The 20262-nt window shown below is 49.8% G+C and overlaps 4 protein-coding genes across 15 annotated transcripts in view; all 4 read right to left on the minus strand.

The window, feature by feature from the left end:
- Positions 1-4423, minus strand: part of LOC114452949 (histone-lysine N-methyltransferase 2C-like) — a 45613-nt gene extending 41190 nt beyond the window's left edge. For all 9 annotated transcript variants that reach the window (XM_028432496.1, XM_028432503.1, XM_028432502.1 and 6 more), the window contains exons 1-8: positions 4009-4423; positions 2054-2269; positions 1574-1653; positions 894-1485; positions 600-779; positions 476-498; positions 295-384; positions 92-201 (exon numbers count right to left, since the gene is read on the minus strand). In XM_028432496.1, the coding sequence (XP_028288297.1) occupies positions 92-201; positions 295-384; positions 476-498; positions 600-779; positions 894-1485; positions 1574-1653; positions 2054-2268 (1290 nt within the window). In that variant the 5' untranslated portion in view covers position 2269; positions 4009-4423. The remainder of the gene's footprint in view (positions 1-91; positions 202-294; positions 385-475; positions 499-599; positions 780-893; positions 1486-1573; positions 1654-2053; positions 2270-4008) is intronic.
- A 1093-nt stretch (positions 4424-5516) lies between these two features.
- Positions 5517-8255, minus strand: xrcc2 (X-ray repair complementing defective repair in Chinese hamster cells 2). The gene is made up of 6 exons (XM_028432517.1): positions 8150-8255; positions 7271-7352; positions 7155-7190; positions 6499-6648; positions 6151-6409; positions 5517-5932 (listed from the first exon to the last, which is right to left on the minus strand). The coding sequence occupies exons 1-6, from the start codon at positions 8168-8170 to the stop codon at positions 5611-5613; spliced, it is 870 nt and encodes a 289-aa protein (XP_028288318.1). The 5' UTR covers positions 8171-8255; the 3' UTR covers positions 5517-5610.
- Positions 8256-8905: 650 nt separating this feature from the next.
- Positions 8906-15759, minus strand: LOC114453047 (trichohyalin-like). 4 transcript variants are annotated; one of them, XM_028432675.1, is made up of 6 exons: positions 15390-15753; positions 14497-14668; positions 13840-14187; positions 13085-13593; positions 12237-12980; positions 8906-10994 (listed from the first exon to the last, which is right to left on the minus strand). In XM_028432675.1, the coding sequence occupies exons 2-6, from the start codon at positions 14666-14668 to the stop codon at positions 9279-9281; spliced, it is 3489 nt and encodes a 1162-aa protein (XP_028288476.1). In that variant the 5' UTR covers positions 15390-15753; the 3' UTR covers positions 8906-9278. The 4 variants fall into 4 exon arrangements, with proteins under 4 accessions (XP_028288476.1, XP_028288475.1, XP_028288474.1 ...); XM_028432674.1 differs by having other exon boundaries at positions 8906-10091; positions 11313-12980; XM_028432673.1 differs by having other exon boundaries at positions 8906-9771; positions 10255-12980.
- A 102-nt stretch (positions 15760-15861) lies between these two features.
- actr3b (actin related protein 3B) lies at positions 15862-20017 on the minus strand. Its single transcript, XM_028432676.1, has 12 exons — positions 19856-20017; positions 19469-19524; positions 19248-19372; positions 18950-19060; positions 18523-18618; positions 18110-18217; positions 17886-18029; positions 17628-17801; positions 17463-17555; positions 17210-17335; positions 17055-17138; positions 15862-16651 (listed from the first exon to the last, which is right to left on the minus strand). Exons 1-12 carry the CDS (start codon positions 19897-19899, stop codon positions 16556-16558), a joined length of 1257 nt encoding a protein of 418 aa, XP_028288477.1. The 5' UTR covers positions 19900-20017; the 3' UTR covers positions 15862-16555.
- Positions 20018-20262: the final 245 nt, after the last annotated feature.

Here is a 20262-nt window from a genome sequence, read left to right on the forward strand (position 1 = left end):
CACAAAATGTTTTGTTATCACAGGTTTTTCTGTCTGCTCCTCTGTTCACACTAGTGCCTCAAGACACACAAAAAAAGTCTCTTGGACCTACCTGTGTGCTTCCTGAGTCGATAGCTTTGTCCACAAAGAGCAGTGATTGGCCCTCACCTCGACACACCCCCTCGGACCAGGCTGCACACTGAAGGTGAGCAGAGCACTGACCTGTACGCACACAAACACACAGTTAGTACACTCAAAGTGATGAGGAATAGGACAAGAAAAAGGAGGAGGAACACGAGGAGGAGGAAGAAGTACCTGTAGGGTCAAACAGTGATTGAACATCGATGTCATGAGGAAGGCCAATAGGTCCGAGCTGCTTCAGGAATTCTAAGGAAGACTCGTCCTCTGAAATATCAGCACACAGATTAACTTTCTGCTGATCTATAACAGTGATCACAAGTTGATCATCAGTCTATGATGAATGAAGAAAACTCACCACTTTGCTCTGGACTGCTGCACCTGTATGTACACACACAAACACACACCTCCTTGATTACCTGTTCAACAATACACAAGTGTGTGTTGGCATTAAAGACCGAATAGGAAGTGCAGTCACTTACAAGGATGTGGCCCGGTCACCACGGTAGCAGTGGTCGTGGCAGTCATTGTCTCTGTCAGAGGAGGCGCGGCGGTTGAGGACGTGCAGAGGGATGTAGCCAGGTGTCGGACCAAACACTACCAGGCGGCCCTGGCCCAGAGGAGGCTCTTCACCACAGTAACAGAAGGCACACTGCTTCAGACTGCAGGGTGAGAGACACCAACACACGCAGGAGAGAGGGAGAGCAGGTCAGCGGTCTGATTTATTATAATCACTGATATTTTATTATCAAGTCATAGAAACAGAAAACACTCACCATTTTTTGGTGTGTCCCAGGCTGGGGGTGGGCGAGCCCCCTGAGTCCTCTGATAAAGACCGATGGAAGAGAGGGGACAGTGAGTCGTCATCCTCCAAGCCCAGGCAGGGGGAGACTGGAGGACTGGACCGAGGACTCATGGTGGGACTCTGCTCCATGGGACAGGCCCCACCGCTTTCTGTATCCATAGGAACACGGATGGAAACACTGTCCTCCTCTGCACAGGCAGAGCTATGTCTCAGGTGGTAGTCGTCCACACAATCAGTACCTGGTCTGGGGGTGGGGCTGTGAACTATGAAAGGGGCTGTGGATGAGGGGCTGACTTCAGGGGATTCCCTGGGGCTGGAAACTGGTCTGGAGCTGGAGGCCAGGAGGCAGGCGTCAGGAGCAGGGTTGCCACTGTTCTCCTCCTCAGTACTGGGAGTTGGTTCTGGGCTGGACTCTGGGACTGGGGGATGAGGAACAGGGCTACTTAGGTCAGGGTCTGGCTCAGGTTCCAGACTAAGCCTATTCAAGCTGGGTTCCGGGTTGGGTTTAGGACTTGTGTTGGATTTCCTCCTGGAAGTGGACTGACGACGTCCTGTCTTCACCTCTGTGGATCACACAGGGAAAACCTGTCAGCCCGCTGAACCAGCAGGTCCTCAACACAAACATCACTACACACTGAACTGTACACACACCTGTCTTAGGGCACAGGGTCTTCTCTGTGGCATCCGTGCTCTCTTCATCCTCTACTTGGGCACGGCCTCGGCTCCGCCCCCTACACAGACAGAAACACACTATAACAGTGCACACCACAGCAGTAGGTCCAGAGTCACAGCTGTCACCTTCACCGACGCCCACAATCCCATCCCACAGAGGCTCAGTGATGAATTACGCAGCAAGCTGTGTGTGTAGGAAATGATCAATTGCTACAGTGCCTGATCAACCAACAGTAAGCCAGCTTGTGCTTACAACAGTGTGTTAGTGAACACCTGATCCAGGTGATCTAGTGAATAGGATGACATCACAAGTGTGTGTGTGTATGTGTGTGCATGCCTACGGCAGGAGGTAAAACCAGGAGTTGAGTCCACCTCCTTGTCACTCATTCACCCAGTATGCAAGTCAGCCACTTCCTCTCACCACAATCTTCAGTATGCTACATTTGGTGTAACTCTTACTTCTTCCTTGATTTGGGAGATGGAGGTGGAGGAGGAGTTGTCGTAGGAGGTGCCGGGCACCCGCTGCTCCCATCTTTGCGAGGTCGCCCACGGGGTCGCCTCTTTGGGGTGGGGCTATCGGCAGCTTTGGCCAGCTGAGCGCTGCGTCCAGCACGAGTGATGGGAGGGGGTGGTCCTCTGTCGCGAGGTTCCTGAGACTGAGCCTCAGATGGCATTCTGGGTAAAAAAAAACAAAGAACAGAAACTGTGGTGCTGTAGTGGAACAATTACAGATGTATAGAAAAATTGGAGCTGCAATCATGTAGTTATCACTGACAACTTCTTGGTTACGCTGCATTTCGCTACTGTGTCATTGTCAGGCTGTCATCTGATTGGCCCATAATCTACCTCTGTTACATGGAGCAGGTGCACCCTTAGATTGGCTTCAGGAAGTGGTGTGTGTACTGCCACAGAGAAACAGGAAGTGTGTCTGACCAATAAGAGGCAGGTGCCCCCGGTGCACTGAGGTTTTCCTGAAGTCAAGCTGGAGCCAAGAGCCCACACAGTCATGTGCCCCAGTGACCTACTGACAACATGTCAGTCATTACTTTATTAATCCCTGTTGAGAAATACAGGGGCTGCCTGGATGAGTCCATTCATCACTGACACAACAGCTGCTCACACCTAACACAGGTGTGACACAAGACAACAGTGCATGATCTGCAACACTGAGCCTGACGGTAGCTCACCACCAGGTGGAACAGTCAGTCAGACTTCCTGTCCTCATCAGATCACTGCCACCCCTGTGCTTTTCTAACCGAGGGCAACCTTCCCCACTAGTGGTGGCTCTAAGAACACCTCACACAGGTCTGTATATTCTGGTCTGAATAAACATCTAAAGTCTGAGGAGTGCACACTGGCGACAACACAAGGATGTAACAGGTGCAGGAGCTATGCACAAACCAGGAAGTGGAACTATAGTCCAACACCTTTGCACGCTGGGTTCGGAAAGGGTTTGGGACTGAGCGCCACAGTGTGCTGGTACATGTAAGCACTGCAATAATGCCTTCACAAGACACATCAGTGTTTTCTGGAGAATCAACGTGGATCTTCCCTTGAAACATCTGTCCAGTCTCCTACGACCTGTCCTGCACTATATCTTCCCTGCATGGAAAGTGTGTGTCCTGGTTGCGTCCTTGTTTGTTTGTAATTATTTTGTCATGTAAGTAAATAAACCTAAATAAACATGAGACACACACACAGATGCTAAACACAGCCGACCTACCACCAGCCATTATTTTTTATCATTGATTAACTGCTTATTATTATTGACACTGGTCAGCAATGTGGACAATGACTGTAACCATTCCATGTGTTTGTGTTTGGTTTGCAGTTTGTGATCAGTCCACGAGAAAAAAACATGACACACAATCCCTTAATAGCAAACGGACCCTCGCAGCTAAATGTATCTATCGATTAGAACACGGCTGATTAGCAGTATTACTAATCAGCTGCTCAGCTGCATCACTAACTTAGCTGCAGCCGTATTGGCATATGTCTGCGCTCCACACCTGACAGCAGAATGTGTGTATGTGCGTGTGCAAACCTGCTAGTTAGCATGCTAATAAACGGGAGGAGCGACACACTGACTCTTAGCACGCTAACAGCTGCACAGACCGTTAGAACAGCAATTCTGACATTCTGGGGACATTTAACTGTACAAACACAGCAGTTAGCTGTTAGCCACTAGCTTCTCTGGACCGCCCAGTTGACTGATCACTTCTCTGTTAGCATTAGCATTGACTAACAGGCTAGCTATAAGCGCGCACTACAAACGACTGCATCCCGGTTCCGCGACGCGCTTATACACGCCCCGCGGTAAATGTTTCTGACAGTCGTCAAGTGAAACTATGAAAGTGTCAGAAACTGTGGAGCGCGGGTGCAGAGAGGCGACAGCACATAGAAAAGCTCCTTACTGATTTGATGCAATTCTCTTTTTCCTCTCCAGTTTTCAGCCAACTTAAACCGATGTGTTTGAATCCAACTGCGAACTTCCCCCGAAGATCACATCTGTTTCACACGTCTGGCACGATAATATCTTTCCACGAAACATTCCCGTTAGTCGTGGAGGGAAAAAAACTCGATTTCAGCTTTGAAAATTGGCGAAAAATTAAAGTTGAAGCGGACGCTCCGTCATGGAGGCCATGTTTGGGAGCGACCGAAGCACCGCCTATCAGCAGGAGAAGTAGGTCCTTCAAAACATTTACTACCGTACCGGAGCGCACGGGTTTACTGGCCACAGCCCGTGGTTTCCGCCCACGATAAGTGTGGCAGTCATTTGGAGTAAGGGTTTAAAACACGTCGGCGTGCGTGCGTCTGTGCCGAGCCAGGTTAATTTGTTTGTGTTGTGTAAAAAGTGTGTCTGACCCCGCGGAGGGATCTTTTGGAGCGCTGCTCTGGTGAAGCGGTCTCTGTCATCAGACTTCAAGTCCCGGAGCGGATCCACGCGGATCCGGACTGCCGACGCACGTGCCTCGCACTCGGAACAGGTAACTGGTCAACCACAGGTGACACGAGCCCCTCTAAACCGGGTCACGAGGTATTAGACCTGACGTAAGCACAGAAAAAGTACAAAGAAGGTCAGTCAAGGTTCTTCTTTTACCTACCTGATGGTCCTCACATAAACCTGAGAGAACCTTCAAACCAGTCAGGAAGGCCGGATGTCCTAAAACATCAGTGACCACAAACACCTGAGGGACATCTACAGCGTCCACACTGACTCTAGGAACCAACAACAGAATCCCAACCAGCCCACAGAACTTCCAGAAAGAAGTACTGATGGACCGTAGATACACCTTATGACCTGCAGGCCACTCTCAGCACTCAGTTCACATCAGGTTCTGCGTGCCATCTCAACCACCACTCATGTTCTGTTCTTTGTATGTGTCTGTGTTGTCATGTCAATTCATAGCCTTACTTTACATTATTGACCTTGTTTTACTTGCCCTTTTTATCCCATTTCATGTTAATTATTATACGTTTTATGTATGCACCGACCACTAAGTCCTAGTAATGTGAATCCTCTTCACTTACATGGCAATAAACACGGTTCTGATTCTGATGAAGGAGCGTGTGGAGCTCCTTGATCACCGGACACACAGTAACTGTAACCTGAAGACTAGAACCACCTATAAGGACACGTAGAGCCTGACCTGTAACCACACATGTGAACATGTGAAACTAGTTTCAGGGCTGTAGAACCTGCTGAGGACAGATCCGGGTCATTAATGAGCAATTTAAGAACTCCTAGAACCTAACATGGGTCATTCCACAAAGCCAGAACATCCTCAGATACCACTCCCGAAGGCACCTTAGAGCCTCATCTAGTCCCCAGAACCTTAGAACATTACTCATGTAACAAAACCATGTGTAGAACCCAGCACTGTTCAACCCAGCCAGGTTTTATCAATGATGGACAAGCATGTCACAGAAGGATGATTTTAATAAACAGCACGACATTCACACAAAGTTCAGCCTAGTTCTCCGTAAGCAGAAAGGAGGGCGAGGAGGACAACGGGTCAGATGAATTCCACCCCTCCATCTGTCACTTTGAAGCAGCTGCTCCTGTAGGCCTTCGTGCAGGAGGAGGAGGAGGAGGAGGAAAAGGAGGTGCAGCCGACAGTAAAGACCTGCTGCCTCCTCAGTTTCCCGCTGCCTCTTGCGGCCGGGTTGCTTGGAGCCTCCTGTCTGGAGCACATCAGTCGATGTGTCACCAGCCTTTGCCAAGAGCGACAAAGGAACGACCGGGCAGACTCTGTGCGGCAGGAAGAGGAGGAAGTGGCTCCGCTGTGACTCCTCCTGATCACATGGCAGGTGGCAAAGACAGTGATCCTGTAATCCCTGAGGAGGTACAGAGCAGAAGACGTCTAAGGTGTAGGGATGTGAATTCTAAGTGACCATAAGGACCAATAAACCTCCAACTACTACAGCCCAGTACGAACAACTAGAACCTAAAGAACCTAAATGAACACCAGAACTCTCTAAAGAACCAGTCAACCTCCTAATAGACCAGAAGAACCTCCTCAAGTACAACTAGAACCTGTTTAGCTAACACCCACCTGAGCAGTCGTCCCAGCAGCTCTGCACACTTACTGAGCTTCTCCTCCTGCCGGGTGATGCTTGCTCCACCTTCACAGCGGTCCAACCAATAGAAGGCAGAAATGCTGTCGATGAGCAGCAGAGCCAGGCTGGGCCGCGATGAAAAGGAGTTCTCTAGGAAGTGGAGAGTGAGGAGGAGCTGAGAGGAGGAGGAGCAGTGAACCACCAGGAGGCGGGACAGACACGAATGTAGCACTGCTTCATTTGAAGACAAGAGAGCTACACACAGAGAGAGGGGGGGGGGGTCACTTTTTGTCACTTTGTGTGTCGATGCTGAAAGACTCTCGGCTGTGTGTGTGTGTGTGTACCTGCATTCAGCCGGCTGTCCAGGATGCTGACCAGTCGTAACATATCCAGAGTGTAGTCAGTGTCCACAAAGACAACGTCCACCTCCAGACCACCCGCCTCCTCGGGCAGCACACAGCGGCACAGCAGGTGGTACAGCAGCTCTGTCTTTCCTGAAACACACACACCTGTTAGGCCCCGTTCACACTGGGGAAAAAACTGTGGCTTAAGCAGGATTTGGCCGCATCCAGATCAATCCAGATGTGTTTTTTTCCGAGTGTGAACACCTCCAATCCAGCTGAATCCAGTTTGATTTCAAGCCGGCTAGATCCACCGTCGAGAGGTGGATCTAGCAGGATTGGCTCAAATGTGGCTCAGGTGTGAACGCAAATGTGGCTAGTGAATCCGGCTAGCCACATTATTAGCCATATTACGAGGCGCCACCTAGTGGTTTGGACAACAGCAAACACGCTGGATGAAGCCGGATTGAGTGCGGACACAACTGTGTGCTAGCCAGATTTGAAAATAGGTCTGAACGCATCCAGCTTAAAGGCTGTCTGGGCTCAATCCTACTCTAGCTGGAATGACTTTCTCCAGTGTGAACGGGGCCTTAGAGAGCTGAGGTGTTAGGAAGCGCCCCCTAGTGTTCTGCTTAGATACTTCCTGTGTGGTGACCGACCTGTCCCCTCGGCGCCGTACAGTTCCACCACCTCACCTGTGAGGGTGAAACACAAACATGTGAGCTGTCAGAGTGAACAGTGAGGCTGCTGCATGTCAGCGGGCCGGGTCACTCACCATGGTCAGGTCCTCCATCTTCAGGAAACAGGCGAGGCTCAATGTTCTTCAGACAGCGACGGCCTTCCAGGCGTGCAAACAGCTGCAGACAAACACAGCCTTACTCACCGCAGTAAAGGAGGTTAGAAGTTTGAGTAGTCAGCTGGATACCCAGGTTCCACGCCTGTTATTGTACAAAAGTGAAACACTGGAGCCAGAATCTGTAGTTTGAAAGGTGACCTGCAGCCCGCGCTCTGACCAACCCAGAGTTCACTATCACTCACTTCGCCCTATAACGCTCAGGTTTTTATCTTATAACATCAATAACCTGCCACGTTTGTCCTCACTTCCTGCCGCCGCCTGCCTCTGTGTGCTTGTTCAGGGTTCAGACTCTGCAATTACACAGAGGAGAATTGGTCCCAAGCTTTTGAAAAATGTGTGATTTTTCAATATAAATGAATAAAAATCATTTTCTATAAATGTCTTAGTATAAAAACAAAAACAATTCAAAGCTGTGCCTTATGTGTCTGTCACAATTCATCTTGCTTTGGAGTCACTTGGTCATGTGATGTCATGTATTAACCAAATATCAACAGTCAATAGTCTGACTGGGGCCCTCAGCCACATGATGTGGAAGCTATGTTGGTCACGTGAAGCGGAAGCTATTGAACACAGCTGAACGTCTGTCCAATATCCAACCTAGAACCAGATTCCCCGCGGTCCAATGTCTTAACCTTTAACTCACTTCACCGCCAGTCTCTACTCTGCTGTTCTGACCCACGAGGAACCGGAGTTTATAGCTCGGCTTGAGGTCCTAAAACCAGAACAGGACGGATCACTCCACAGCAAACACGTTCCGTCAGGTCGCTGTGGGTTCGGTTGTGCCAGGTTAAACCTCACCTGTGCGCCGCTCTCACTCATCTTAGCTCAGGATTCGTCGGACCCGCCACGTCCATTCGAGCTCTCTTCCGGTTCTCCTTGCTTTACCGTAAAGACTCGTAGAGAGGGTACCGTAATGTCTGTAACAGCCCACCCTGCTTAAAGGAGTCTTCGGACACTGGCTACACGCTGTGTCTGACCTGCGGTTGGCTGTACAGAGGAAGCTTTGGCCTTAAAAAGTAATATCATGTTGATTTTTGATTTTATTTTTATGTGTCATATCTTGGATAAATAAATGTAGCGACCATTCTGCTCAGTCTTTAAATAATGAGACAGGCTCAAAGGTGCTCTGAGTTCTCAGGACATGTGTCTGCTTTGTGCTGTACAGAAATGAAGGACAGGTTTGTGGATGATCTTCACCTGCAGTGTGGGACATCCTGGGCCGCCGGACTCTCCTCCCATTTCCTCTCATCTCACTTGGTTTCCTGTCCAGTGAAGTACACAAAGATACACATAAAAGACATCCTCCTCCCAGTAGGTGGCGCTATGTCTGTGTCACATGAGCTTATTGATGTGTTCAGCCTTGGATGTTCGTCATTTTTGTAGTTACAGAAACAAACGGCGCCATATTGGCAGCATCAGATTCCACCTAAACTTCAAATGCAGGCAAAGAGGTGGAGTGAACTGAACCTGTGGGTCCACACCTGCCTGTCACTCAAAGCAGTCACACACACAAATGGAACTTATCAATAGACTTGTAGAGATTTATTTACGATGTTTGCTGCTGCTCCTGTTCAGGTGTGGAATACAGGTTTGTAGGTGGTGGGGAAGCTCAGTGGGCGGAGCTCACCCACTGAGATTGGTGTAAATCTCACATGACTGTACTTGTAAGTAGCTCCATACTTACCTGTGCTGGTTAGTCTGACTGTTGAAGTTCAGGCCTGTCTAACAACGAGGGGTGAACTACAAATGTACACTTTACATGTCACAACAGCAAAAGTTTATTCAGTGTTCTTCTGATACCTTCTGATAAAAAACACAGTGACTGAGGAACATCATGTCTGCGCCTCATCCAAAGGCACAGCCTGGCTGTCACTGGTCCAACAGCAGCATTAGATCATCTGACACATTATATATGAAGCAAACAGATTTACACAAGGCGCTGCAGTCTGACACAGCAAGGTGAGATGATGGTCACCTGACCACACCGTTGGTCTCTGTAGACCAGGTAGATCCGTCTGTGACCACCCACAGCGTCAGCGTCAGTGTCACTCTGTATAATACTTGGTTTGTGGTTGTGTACTCCATCGTGATTGGTCCTGTTCAGTGTCAGTGGACCATGTGATGGTTCCTCTGACTCTAAAAGGTATCTGATTGGTGGGCCGACCATCTTCCTCCTCGGCCTCTGAGGCAGCTCCTCTCCTTCCTCTGTGATCATGTGACCTGTCTGTCTCCCTGCAGCCTGCAGCCTGTCAATCATCTCTGAAGTCCCACCTACAGCATCAGTGTCACTCTGTATAATACTTGGTTTGTGGTTGTGTACTCCATCGTGATTGGTCGTGTTGGGTGTCAGTGGACCATGTGATGGGTCCTCTGACTCTAAAAGGTATCTGATTGGTGGGCCGACCATCTTCCTCCTCGGCCTCTGAGGCAGCTCCTCTCCTTCCTCTGTGATCATGTGACCTGTCTGTCTCCCTGCAGCCTGCAGCCTGTCAATCATCTCTGAAGTCCCACCTACAGCATCAGTGTCACGCTGTATAATACTTGGTTTGTGTTTGTATACTCCATCGTGATTGGTCGTGTTGGGTGTCAGTGGACCATGTGATGGGTCCTCTGACTCTAAAAGGTATCTGATTGGTGGGCCGACCATCTTCCTCTGAGGCAGCTCTTCTCCTCCTTCCTCCTGTGTCACCTTCTCTCCTCCTTCCTCTGTGATCATGTGACCTGTCTGTCTCCCTGCAGCCTGAAGCCTGTCAATCATCTCTGAAGCCCCACCTACAGTCTTACTGTTACTCTGTCTAACATTTGGTTTGTCATTGGGTCTGTTGGGTGTCAGTGGACCATGTGATGGTTCCTCTGACTCTAAAAGGTATCTGATTGGTGGGCCGACCATTTTCCTCCTCGGCCTCTGAGACAGCTCTTTTACCACCACCTCCTGTGTCACCTTCTCTGCTTCGTCCTCTGTGATCATGTGACCTGTCTGTCTCTTTGTAGCCTGCAGCCTGTCAATCATCTCTGAAGCCTCATCTACAGCATCAGTGTCACGCTGTATAATACCTGGTTTGTGTACTCCATCGTGATTGGTTCTGTTGGGTGTCAGTGGACCATGTGATGGGTCCTCTGACTCTAAAAGGTATCCGATTGGTGGGCCGACCATCTTCCTCCTCGGCCTCTGAGGCAGCTCTTCTCCTCCTTCCTCCTGTGTCACCTTCTCTCCTCCTTCCTCTGTGTTTATGTGACCCGTCTGTCTCTTTGTAGCCTGAAGCCTGTCAATCATCTCTGAAGCCCCACCTAAAGTCTTACTGTTACTCTGTCTAACATTTGGTTTGTGATTGGTCCTGTTCAGTGTCAGTGGACCATGTGACGGCTCCTCTGACTCTAAAAGGTATCTGATTGGTGGGCCGACCATCTTCCTCCTCGGCCTCTGAGGCAGCTCTTCCTCTTCTTCTGTGATCATGTGACCTGTCTGTCTCTTTGTAGCCTGCAGCCTGTCAATCATCTCTGAAGTCCCACCTACAGCATCAGTGTCACGCTGTATAATACTTGGTTTGTGTTTGTATACTCCATCGTGATTGGACGTGTTGGGTGTCAGTGGACCATGTGATGGGTCCTCTGACTCTAAAAGGTATCTGATTGGTGGGCCGACCATCTTCCTCTGAGGCAGCTCTTCTCCTCCTTCCTCCTGTATCACCTTCTCTCCTCCTTCCTCTGTGATCATGTGACCTGTCTGTCTCCCTGCAGCCTGAAGCCTGTCAATCATCTCTGAAGCCCCACCTAAAGTCTTACTGTTACTCTGTCTAACATTTGGTTTGTGATTGGTCCTGTTCAGTGTCAGTGGACCATGTGACGGCTCCTCTGACTCTAAAAGGTATCTGATTGGTGGGCCGACCATCTTCCTCCTCGGCCTCTGAGGCAGCTCTTCCTCTTCTTCTGTGATCATGTGACCTGTCTGTCTCTTTGTAGCCTGCAGCCTGTCAATCATCTCTGAAGTCCCACCTACAGCATCAGTGTCACTCTGTATAATACTTGGTTTGTGTTTGTGTACTCCATCGTGATTGGTCGTGTTGGGTGTCAGTGGTCCATGTGACGGCTCCTCTGACTCTAATAGGTATCTGATTGGTGGGCCGACCATCTTCCTCTGAGGCAGCTCTTCTCCTCCTTCCTCCTGTATCACCTTCTCTCCTCCTTCCTCTGTGATCATGTGACCTGTCTGTCTCCCTGCAGCCTGAAGCCTGTCAATCATCTCTGAAGCCCCACCTACAGTCTTACTGTTACTCTGTCTAACATTTGGTTTGTCATTGGGTCTGTTGGGTGTCAGTGGACCATGTGATGGTTCCTCTGACTCTAAAAGGTATCTGATTGGTGGGCCGACCATTTTCCTCCTCGGCCTCTGAGACAGCTCTTTTACCACCACCTCCTGTGTCACCTTCTCTGCTTCGTCCTCTGTGATCATGTGACCTGTCTGTCTCTTTGTAGCCTGCAGCCTGTCAATCATCTCTGAAGCCTCATCTACAGCATCAGTGTCACGCTGTATAATACCTGGTTTGCGTACTCCATCGTGATTGGTTCTGTTGGGTGTCAGTGGACCATGTGATGGGTCCTCTGACTCTAAAAGGTATCCGATTGGTGGGCCGACCATCTTCCTCCTCGGCCTCTGAGGCAGCTCTTCTCCTCCTTCCTCCTGTGTCACCTTCTCTCCTCCTTCCTCTGTGTTTATGTGACCCGTCTGTCTCTTTGTAGCCTGAAGCCTGTCAATCATCTCTGAAGCCCCACCTACAGTCTTACTGTTACTCTGTCTAACATTTGGTTTGTCATTGGGTCTGTTGGGTGTCAGTGGACCATGTGACGGCTCCTCTGACTCTACTAGGTATCTGATTGGTGGGCCGACCATCTTCCTCCTCGGCCTCTGAGGCAGCTCTTCCTCTTCCTCTGTGATCATGTGACCTGTCTGTCTCTTTGTAGCTGGAAGCCTGTCAATCATCTCTGAAGCCCCGTCTACAGTCTCACTGTTACTTTTTAAACTTTGTATGTGGATGTCCTGATTGGTCAGTGGACTACATGACAGCACCTCTGATTCTATAAGGTATCTGATTGGTGGGCCGACCATCTTCCTCTTCAGCCTCTGAGGATGCTTCTTCACCTCTTTCCCCCACTCCACTTGGTCTCCACCATCTCCACTTCTCTGATCTCCCTCCTCCTCGAGACAGACTCGTTTCGCTTCCTTTTCTTCGCTGCTTTTTCTGTTGCACTCCTTCCCTCCATCATTTTCCTGGCATCTCCTCTTCCTCCTTGCTGTGTCCGGCCTTCTCTTTGAAGACTGGTATTTGCCCAACCAATGGGGAATTTTAGGCACATGCTTAATTTGTCTTGACCAATCAGGAGCTTTGAAAGATTCTCCTAAGAGGGGCTTCTCTGCATTCCTGTGTTCCTTTTGCTGGGCAGTGACCTCCTTACTGCATTGCACTGCTGCAGGGTGACCTTCTCTGTTGGCGTGGCGATGGCAGCAATAATGCCGACGCAGACTTTGGGTGTAGCAGAACTTTTTGCTGTGGCTTTGACAGCTCTTTGCTGTTCCGCGGATGGACAAGCGCAGCTGCTGAAAGGCTGGGCTGGTGAAGGTCTGATGACACACCTGATGAGAGGCAGAGGACAGGCAAAGGTTATAAAGAGGAAAGGTGTGCTGCAGCACGTTAAGGGAGCTAAAATGAATAACACAGGAAGTCACTAAGGACCCACCTGACGGAGCTGCTGCAGTCTGTCCTCTGTCCTTCGCTCCTCTTTCTGATGCTCTTTTGTCAACTTTCCCAGCTTCTTTTTTAGGTTGGCCATGTTCTCTCTGTGATTGGCTAATAGCAGGCCATGTGACTGCTCTTCAGACTCAAGCAGATATCTGATTGGTGGGCCAACCTTTGTCCGCTGAGGCCTCCCCACCTGCTCCACCCCCTTCTTCTGCACAGTTTTAACTCTTCCCTGCTTTAGCAGCATGTCAGCCTCCATCTGTTCTCCTGGGTCCTTCTCCTCCTTCCTACCTTCTTCCTCCTCCTCTTGCCCTCCTTGTGTTTTGCCACAGCTCTGCAGTTTTTCTTCTCGCTGTGACTCCTTGTCTTCAACCTCGTTTATCAGCTTTGTTGTCTTGTGGGTATTGTCATTGGGTCTCCTCCTCCTCCTTGTCCTGCTGTCTTGACTGGTCCGTTTGTTGGCTATCGTTGACCTCCTCCTTGGCTGCTGATGATCACTGCAGTCAACTGCAGAAGAAGAAATGAAACTTCACATTCAGACTTTTTTTGACCGTTATTTTAACGCCACAACCAAACATAAACCTAAAATGTGACTGTCGAAAGACACCACCATCATGGACCCATCAGTGGGACGTGCCATCACCATGGTTACAGTCTCTTGTATTGGTTCAGTTTGTGAAGATGTAACATGGGGCAAGACAAAAAAATGTGTGGGGGTGTGATGATTTGATGACCAGTGTCTCAAAGACTTACATTTTAACTTTCGTTCCTCCTCCTCATTCTCCTCCTCCTCAGCCAGGGGGGGGCTAATCGGAGCGATAAGTCCAGGAGGAGTGCCCGACACAGCTGGAGATGTCAGGGGGGTGGGAGAGCTGTGTCTCCCTCCTGCAGCAGAGGATATGCAAGGCTCAAACTGAGGCACGCTGGGCATGGAGTGAGTGTGTAGGAGCACTTTGGACTCCAACGGAGGACACACAGGCATTGTGGGTAGACAGATGTGTCCCATGTGTGTCCTGTGTTTGCAGGAGTGTTCCTCTAGGTTGCCTCCTTCTGGTTTATCTTCTCCAACAGAAACACACTTCCACAGCATGACACAACCACCTGAGGGGGGGGGGGTGTAAAGATGTTTAAAGGTTCTACATAAAAACTAGAAAACAGTGACACCTGTTATTGTTTAGTGAACTGCAGGCAGCTTCCAGCTGATCATACATACAACTAGCTGTGATGTAGCTACACACATGAAGCTGTTAATGTTGTTTTCAGTAATAATGAGCAAACAGTAAGCTGATTCAACGTCCAGATCAGCCACACTTTGGATATATTCAGTAGAAAAAGCCTTACATCGTTTCAGTCATATGACCATCTGTGAGCGCAGTTGACATTCCAGCTAACAGGAGGGCAGCGTCTCACCTGAGTGTCCCCGGGTCGCCTGCTGAGCCCACAGCTCCACCTGGACGCCAGCATCTGCCGTCTCTGCTAAGTCACTCTGACACCCCACCTCTCTCCGGTCATCCTCTGGACTCTCCCACTGGCAGGCCACATCCTTCCACTTGTGCTCCCTCCTGTCATGGTCAGAAATCATCTGCCAGCCAGCAGCGACAGTAAAGAACACAAGAGATTAACTTCACTACTTTGTGCTCCAAAGACTTTCTGTTGAGATATTATTATATGTATCAGCTGTTTAGGTCCCCACAGACAGTGTGACCTGGTGCCACATGTGAACCCCCTCTAGACGGGGCAAGGGGCACCCCACTCCTGTTGGCAGTTTGCTCTATGCTGTCCGCCTGGTAAGGTACACTTACCAGGCGGACACAGACTGATTCCACCCACTGCACAAAAGTGAGGCCAACACATCTTACAGACACCGCTGAGAGGCAAAGACTCGTCCACCCAGCCTCCTCTGAGTCGACCACAGGTTGTAATGTAGCTCGCTGCTGGGCTGGTCTTTTCATTTCTTTCTTTACCAACAAGAAGTCATTAAAGTCCGGAGACATGATTGAGGAGCAGCACACGTCTATTTAACAGAGGGTCAGTACGGTACTGCAGCCAGCCACCAGGAGGCAGTCACGGTGTGTATTCATGTCTCCACAGGAGGAGCGTGTGTTGGTTTGTGTATGTGCAGCTTATTTAAAGCAGGAAGTGGCCTGTTTAACGCTACATTTAACTTTCGACACCGAGTTCAAACAGCTCGTAGTGTTCGCCGACTTCTTTAAATGATTTAGTTTTGTGTTCTTTGCGAACACATTTACCGGTTACTACCGGGTCAGACGACGAAAGTTAGCTACTCAGCCGGGCGGGCTTACCGCAGTCCTTAATGTCGTCGTGGATTTACGTGTCCAGGTCCAGAGGTCGGTAAGCGGCTTCGAACAACGACACCATCCGTGTTTGATGGAATCAACAAAGTTTATACACTTCACAGTCAACACGACGCCATCGCTGCTGCTGCTGCTGCTGCTCCTCTTCTTCTTCTTCTTCTTCTATTAGGAGTTTAGCTGGCGGTTGGAAACCAACTTAAGGTGCATTTACCGCCACCTACCGGACTGGAGTTTGGACGTCGAGAACAGTCAGAGGGAATCCTTCACATAAATTTAAATACGACTAAATAATCGCGTGTTTTTTAAGTATACCATTAACCATTTCCTTACATTTCCTGCTGCTGCTCCTTCTTCTTCGTGTGATTTATTGGCGGGTGGCAACCAACGTTAAGGTGCATTACCGCCACCTATAGGCTGGAGTGTGGACCAGAGCGGAGAATCAGAAAGTACACATAGCAGGTAAACAGTGAAGTACTTTACTGCTGATATCACTACAGAGGGAGAGTCAACAAAGACAACACTCAGGGTTCCTCCGTTTGTTGGTGACTGTCGGTGCCTTCTCTTCCTCCTCTGCCTCCCTTACTCATTCCTCAGGTGTGCTGGACCAAGAAGACAGTGGACATGAGAGTACATTTGTCTGTTTGTCCCTCAGGTCGGAGCAACACGAGGTCAAGCATCTGCTGCCTGTTCTTCACTCGCAGGTCAAAACCAGCAGATCAAACCCACCAGGTCAAAACCAGCAGATCAAACCCAGCAGCTTAAGCGATTGATAAACACACTGTCTTGCCAACAGATCTAGTGATTGTTCTTTATCATCACTGTTAATATCATAATCTTCATCTTCATCTTCTCACCAACATGATGACGGTCACATCTGCTCGAGCTCCTCTCTGGTGAACAGAAGAGAAACCTTCTTCCATGTGTTCGCTGAGACTGTGCTAGCCTGCTACCAGGCGAGTAGCCTAGAATGCTAAAATCAAACGGGACAGAAAGCTGACAGGCAAAGTGTGGCAGGGAAACAGCCAGCAAGCTCCTAAGCCCACGGCTAACTGGCTAGTTAGCGGACTATCTAGTGTGCTGAGACTGGAAGGCCATCGGACTAACATGGCAGGCTAACCAGCAAATCGGCTAGACCTCTGCAGCTGCCGCCGCCATCAGGACATGATGCCAAACACTGGGTTGTGTCTACAGATGCTCGGGCCGATCTCATCGTAGTCCTTCTTTGAGTGACACACCTGCAAAAACTCTGGCTACACACACAGACACACAAGAAGATACAGTAAACAAACGTCACACAACCCACAGGCATTGTAAACAAACACACAATCGGCAGCAAACCCACAACAGACCAACAGCACAACTGTAAATAATGTCTATACGGTTTATTTCTACTGTTTATAGCTATGAGTTCTATTCTATTCTGTTCTATTTTATTTTATTTTATTCTATTCTATTCTATTGTGTTCTATTCTATTCTATTCTGTTCTATTCTGTTCTGTTCTGTTCATCTGTTCTATTCTATTATATTGTGTTCTATTCTATTTTCTGTTGTATTCTATTCTATTCTATTCTATTCTATTCTGTTCTGTTCTATAAACACACAACAAATAGTGTTAACAACATAACATAACAACATGTGTGAGTTTGTGTTACCGTGGATGCCAACATGGAGCCTCCAAACCAGACAGCGTAGCGCTGCATGTGATGTGTGACGACCTGAACCTCGATCGGCCTCGGCTGCAGAGACAGAACGGCGTCATTGATCGGTCCATCTAACAGCTTTTGAGCGGACTGTTCATCGGTCTGACCTTTATCCGTCCTCCACTCAGCTCCTCGCTCAGCCTCAGGCGTGCGTCTACGGCCCTCTTCAGGTCTCTCTGCAGTCGCCGCCCAAAGTCTCTGAACATGGTGGATCCTCCAGAGAGCACGACGTTCTGAAGTCAAACACAGTCAAATTAAACGCGCTCTCAGCCTCAGCAGGCGCCTCAGCGCCGGCCGTTCTCATTACAAAACACCATGTGAGAGCTGTAAACGTGTGTTTGTGTCGATCGCTCGCTTCACCTTGTACAGCGGCCTCCTGACATCGATAGGACAGCTCTGAATGACCTCATCAATGACATCAGAGATGGGCTGCATGAAGTCTGGGTTGGCAAACTGTAACACACACACTGTTAGGATGTCATTTACACTAGGTGTGGGGCCCACCCCCTCACTGTGAGGAGGTACCTCCGGATGGAAGAAGATCTCAGGGCCCAGGAAGCGCTCGTAGCCCACATCGATGTGGAAGGAGGTCTGACTGACGGCGTGAACGCCTCTGTACTGTTTGATCCATTTCCCCGGGTCACAGTCGTACTTCGTGAACTCCTTCACGATGTCCGGGCAGATGTAGCAGTACCGCTCCTGCAGGACCACCAGAGGAGGACAGAGGGAGGAGCAGGTAAGAAGGAGCAGCAGGAAGAGAAGCAGGAGTAGGGGGGTCTGTACCTTGATGGCCTTGGCGGTCTCCAGCGACTGCTCCGGGGGGATCCCCACCTCTCGATCTCTGAGCAGCTGTTGAATGAAGAAGGTGATGTCCCGCCCTGCGATGGGGATGTGCTTTATACAGCTGCCAATCACGTAGCCCTCAGCCTGTGACACACAGCCACATCAGCCAATCAGTACACAGGACACTGCTCTCCACAGCTGCTTCCAAGTGGGTGGGGTCTTACCACGGGGATGGCATGTGTGACTCCATCTCCGCTGTCAATCACAATGCCAGTAAGAGTCCTCTGTCCCACCTGCCGGGACGTCCAAGATGCTGCCAAGGCCAGCACCGCCTGATGGACAGAGACGCTTTATCACCTGTGTGTGTCTGTGTGTCTCACCTGTGTGTGTGTCACCTGTGTGTCTGTGTGTCTCACCTGTGTGTCTGTGTGTGTCACCTGTGTGTGTGTCACCTGTGTGTGTCACCTGTGTGTCTGTGTGTGTCACCTGTGTGTGTCACCTGTGTGTGTCTGTGTGTGTCACCTGTGTGTCTGTGTGTGTCACCTGTGTGTGTCTGTGTGTGTCACCTGTGTGTCTGTGTGTCTCACCTGTTTGTGTCTGTGTGTGTCTCACCTGTTTGTGTCTGTGTGTGTCTCACCTGTACTGCAATGTAGAGTCCAGGTATGTTGAAGGTCTCAAACATGATCTCAGCCAGGTACTCTCGGTTCTCTGGAGTGTTGAGAGGGGGTTCTGTCTGCACGCACACACACACACACACACACACACACACACACTGTTAAAGCACAAACCTGTCAGCTCAAACCTTCCTGTGGTCATAGAGTGAGTTTAACCACAGGTTATATGTGGTTCAAAGAACATCACAGCTGCAGCGACAGGAGGAGAGAGGAGGTGTGGGAGCAGCTCTCTGCTCCACAGGGTGGAGGTTTATTATGGAATTACATGACAATCCTACAGCTGACAGATGTGGAAGCAGCTTGAAAACATCATCAGTCAAGCATAACGTTGCTTCTAATTTTAATACCATCCAATGTAAATACCACACAGAAGGAAACAGGGACACACACCATGAGGAAGCCGTGGTCCTCAGGCTCAGCCCGCAGGTATTTAAAGATGACCTGCTCCATGAACTTCTCCATCAGGTCCCAGTCCTCCACCATCCCGTGACGGATCGGCCACTGAACACAACACAGGAGCAAACACTTATGAGCTGTCAAACTGTGCTTCTCCTCCTCCTCCTCCTCCTCCTCCTCCTCCACCTGCTTCTGCTTCTCCTCCTCCTGCCCTTCCTCCTCCTCCTGCTTCTCCTCCTGCCCCTCCTCCTCCTGCCCCTCCTCCTCCTCCTCCTCCTCCTCCTCCTCCTACCTTGGTTGCATAGTTGGGTTTGTCGATGGCTTCGTCTCCAATGTAGAAGTCCAGGTCATCAACTCCTTGTACGAGCCTCCTCTGGGCGTGTTCCGCCACGCTGGCTGACTCCTTGATGGCGATGCCTGGTCACAATCATTATATATTGATCCTGTGAGGTCAGAGGTCACCGGGGCGAGTGTTGCAGTGACAAACTCTTCACAGTGTTGTTGTGTACTTACAGGACGGGATAATAAACTGTGGCTCTGTGTTTCCTGCATAGCCAATCTTTGTATACCTGCATTTGCACAGAGAACACAGTCAAACATGTGGCTCTGGGCCCAAACACGGCCTCTCTGGAACCTCACAGTGGACACACACACATTTAAAACAAGCCCAGTGTGTGTGTGTGTTCCACTAACTGCAGCTGTCCTACATTCTACACACATTCAGATCAGAATAGACGCATCCAGGTCTCTCTCTTTCTCACACACACACACACACTCATAAACGCACTCACGCACACACTCATGAACACACACACGCACACAAACACACTCATAAACGCTCTAACGCGCACACGCACTCACACAAGATTCCCTCACTGTCAGTGTCCTGAGTGCGCTCACCCGGTCCCGCAATCTATCACGCACGGCGGGAGCTGCAGGGACATGTTGGGATCCTGCTCCGGATCGTCCGGCCCACAGAGCTGTCGGTGTGAGCCGAGCCGAGTCGGAATGTGCCCCTCTCTGTCAGAGCAGTTCCGGGTCGGAGGGAAAGACAGAAAATAGAAACACATCTGATCGGCCCGGTAACTGGAGAGGGGGAGAGAGAGAGGGGGGGGGGCAGAGAGGGTGGGAGAGGGGGGAGAGAGAGGGGGGGGGGGCAGAGAGGGTGGGAGAGGGGGGAGAGAGAGGGGGGGGGGGTGTCACGTGGTGTCAGCTGCACAACAACACACAGCTCAACAACAGGATGATAAATCAAATAAATCATGATAAATTCATGATAAATAAGGTTTTAATTACATGACGTCACA

This window comes from Parambassis ranga, chromosome 20 (assembly GCF_900634625.1).
Source record: "Parambassis ranga chromosome 20, fParRan2.1, whole genome shotgun sequence".
NCBI classification, from domain to species: Eukaryota; Metazoa; Chordata; class Actinopteri; family Ambassidae; genus Parambassis; species Parambassis ranga.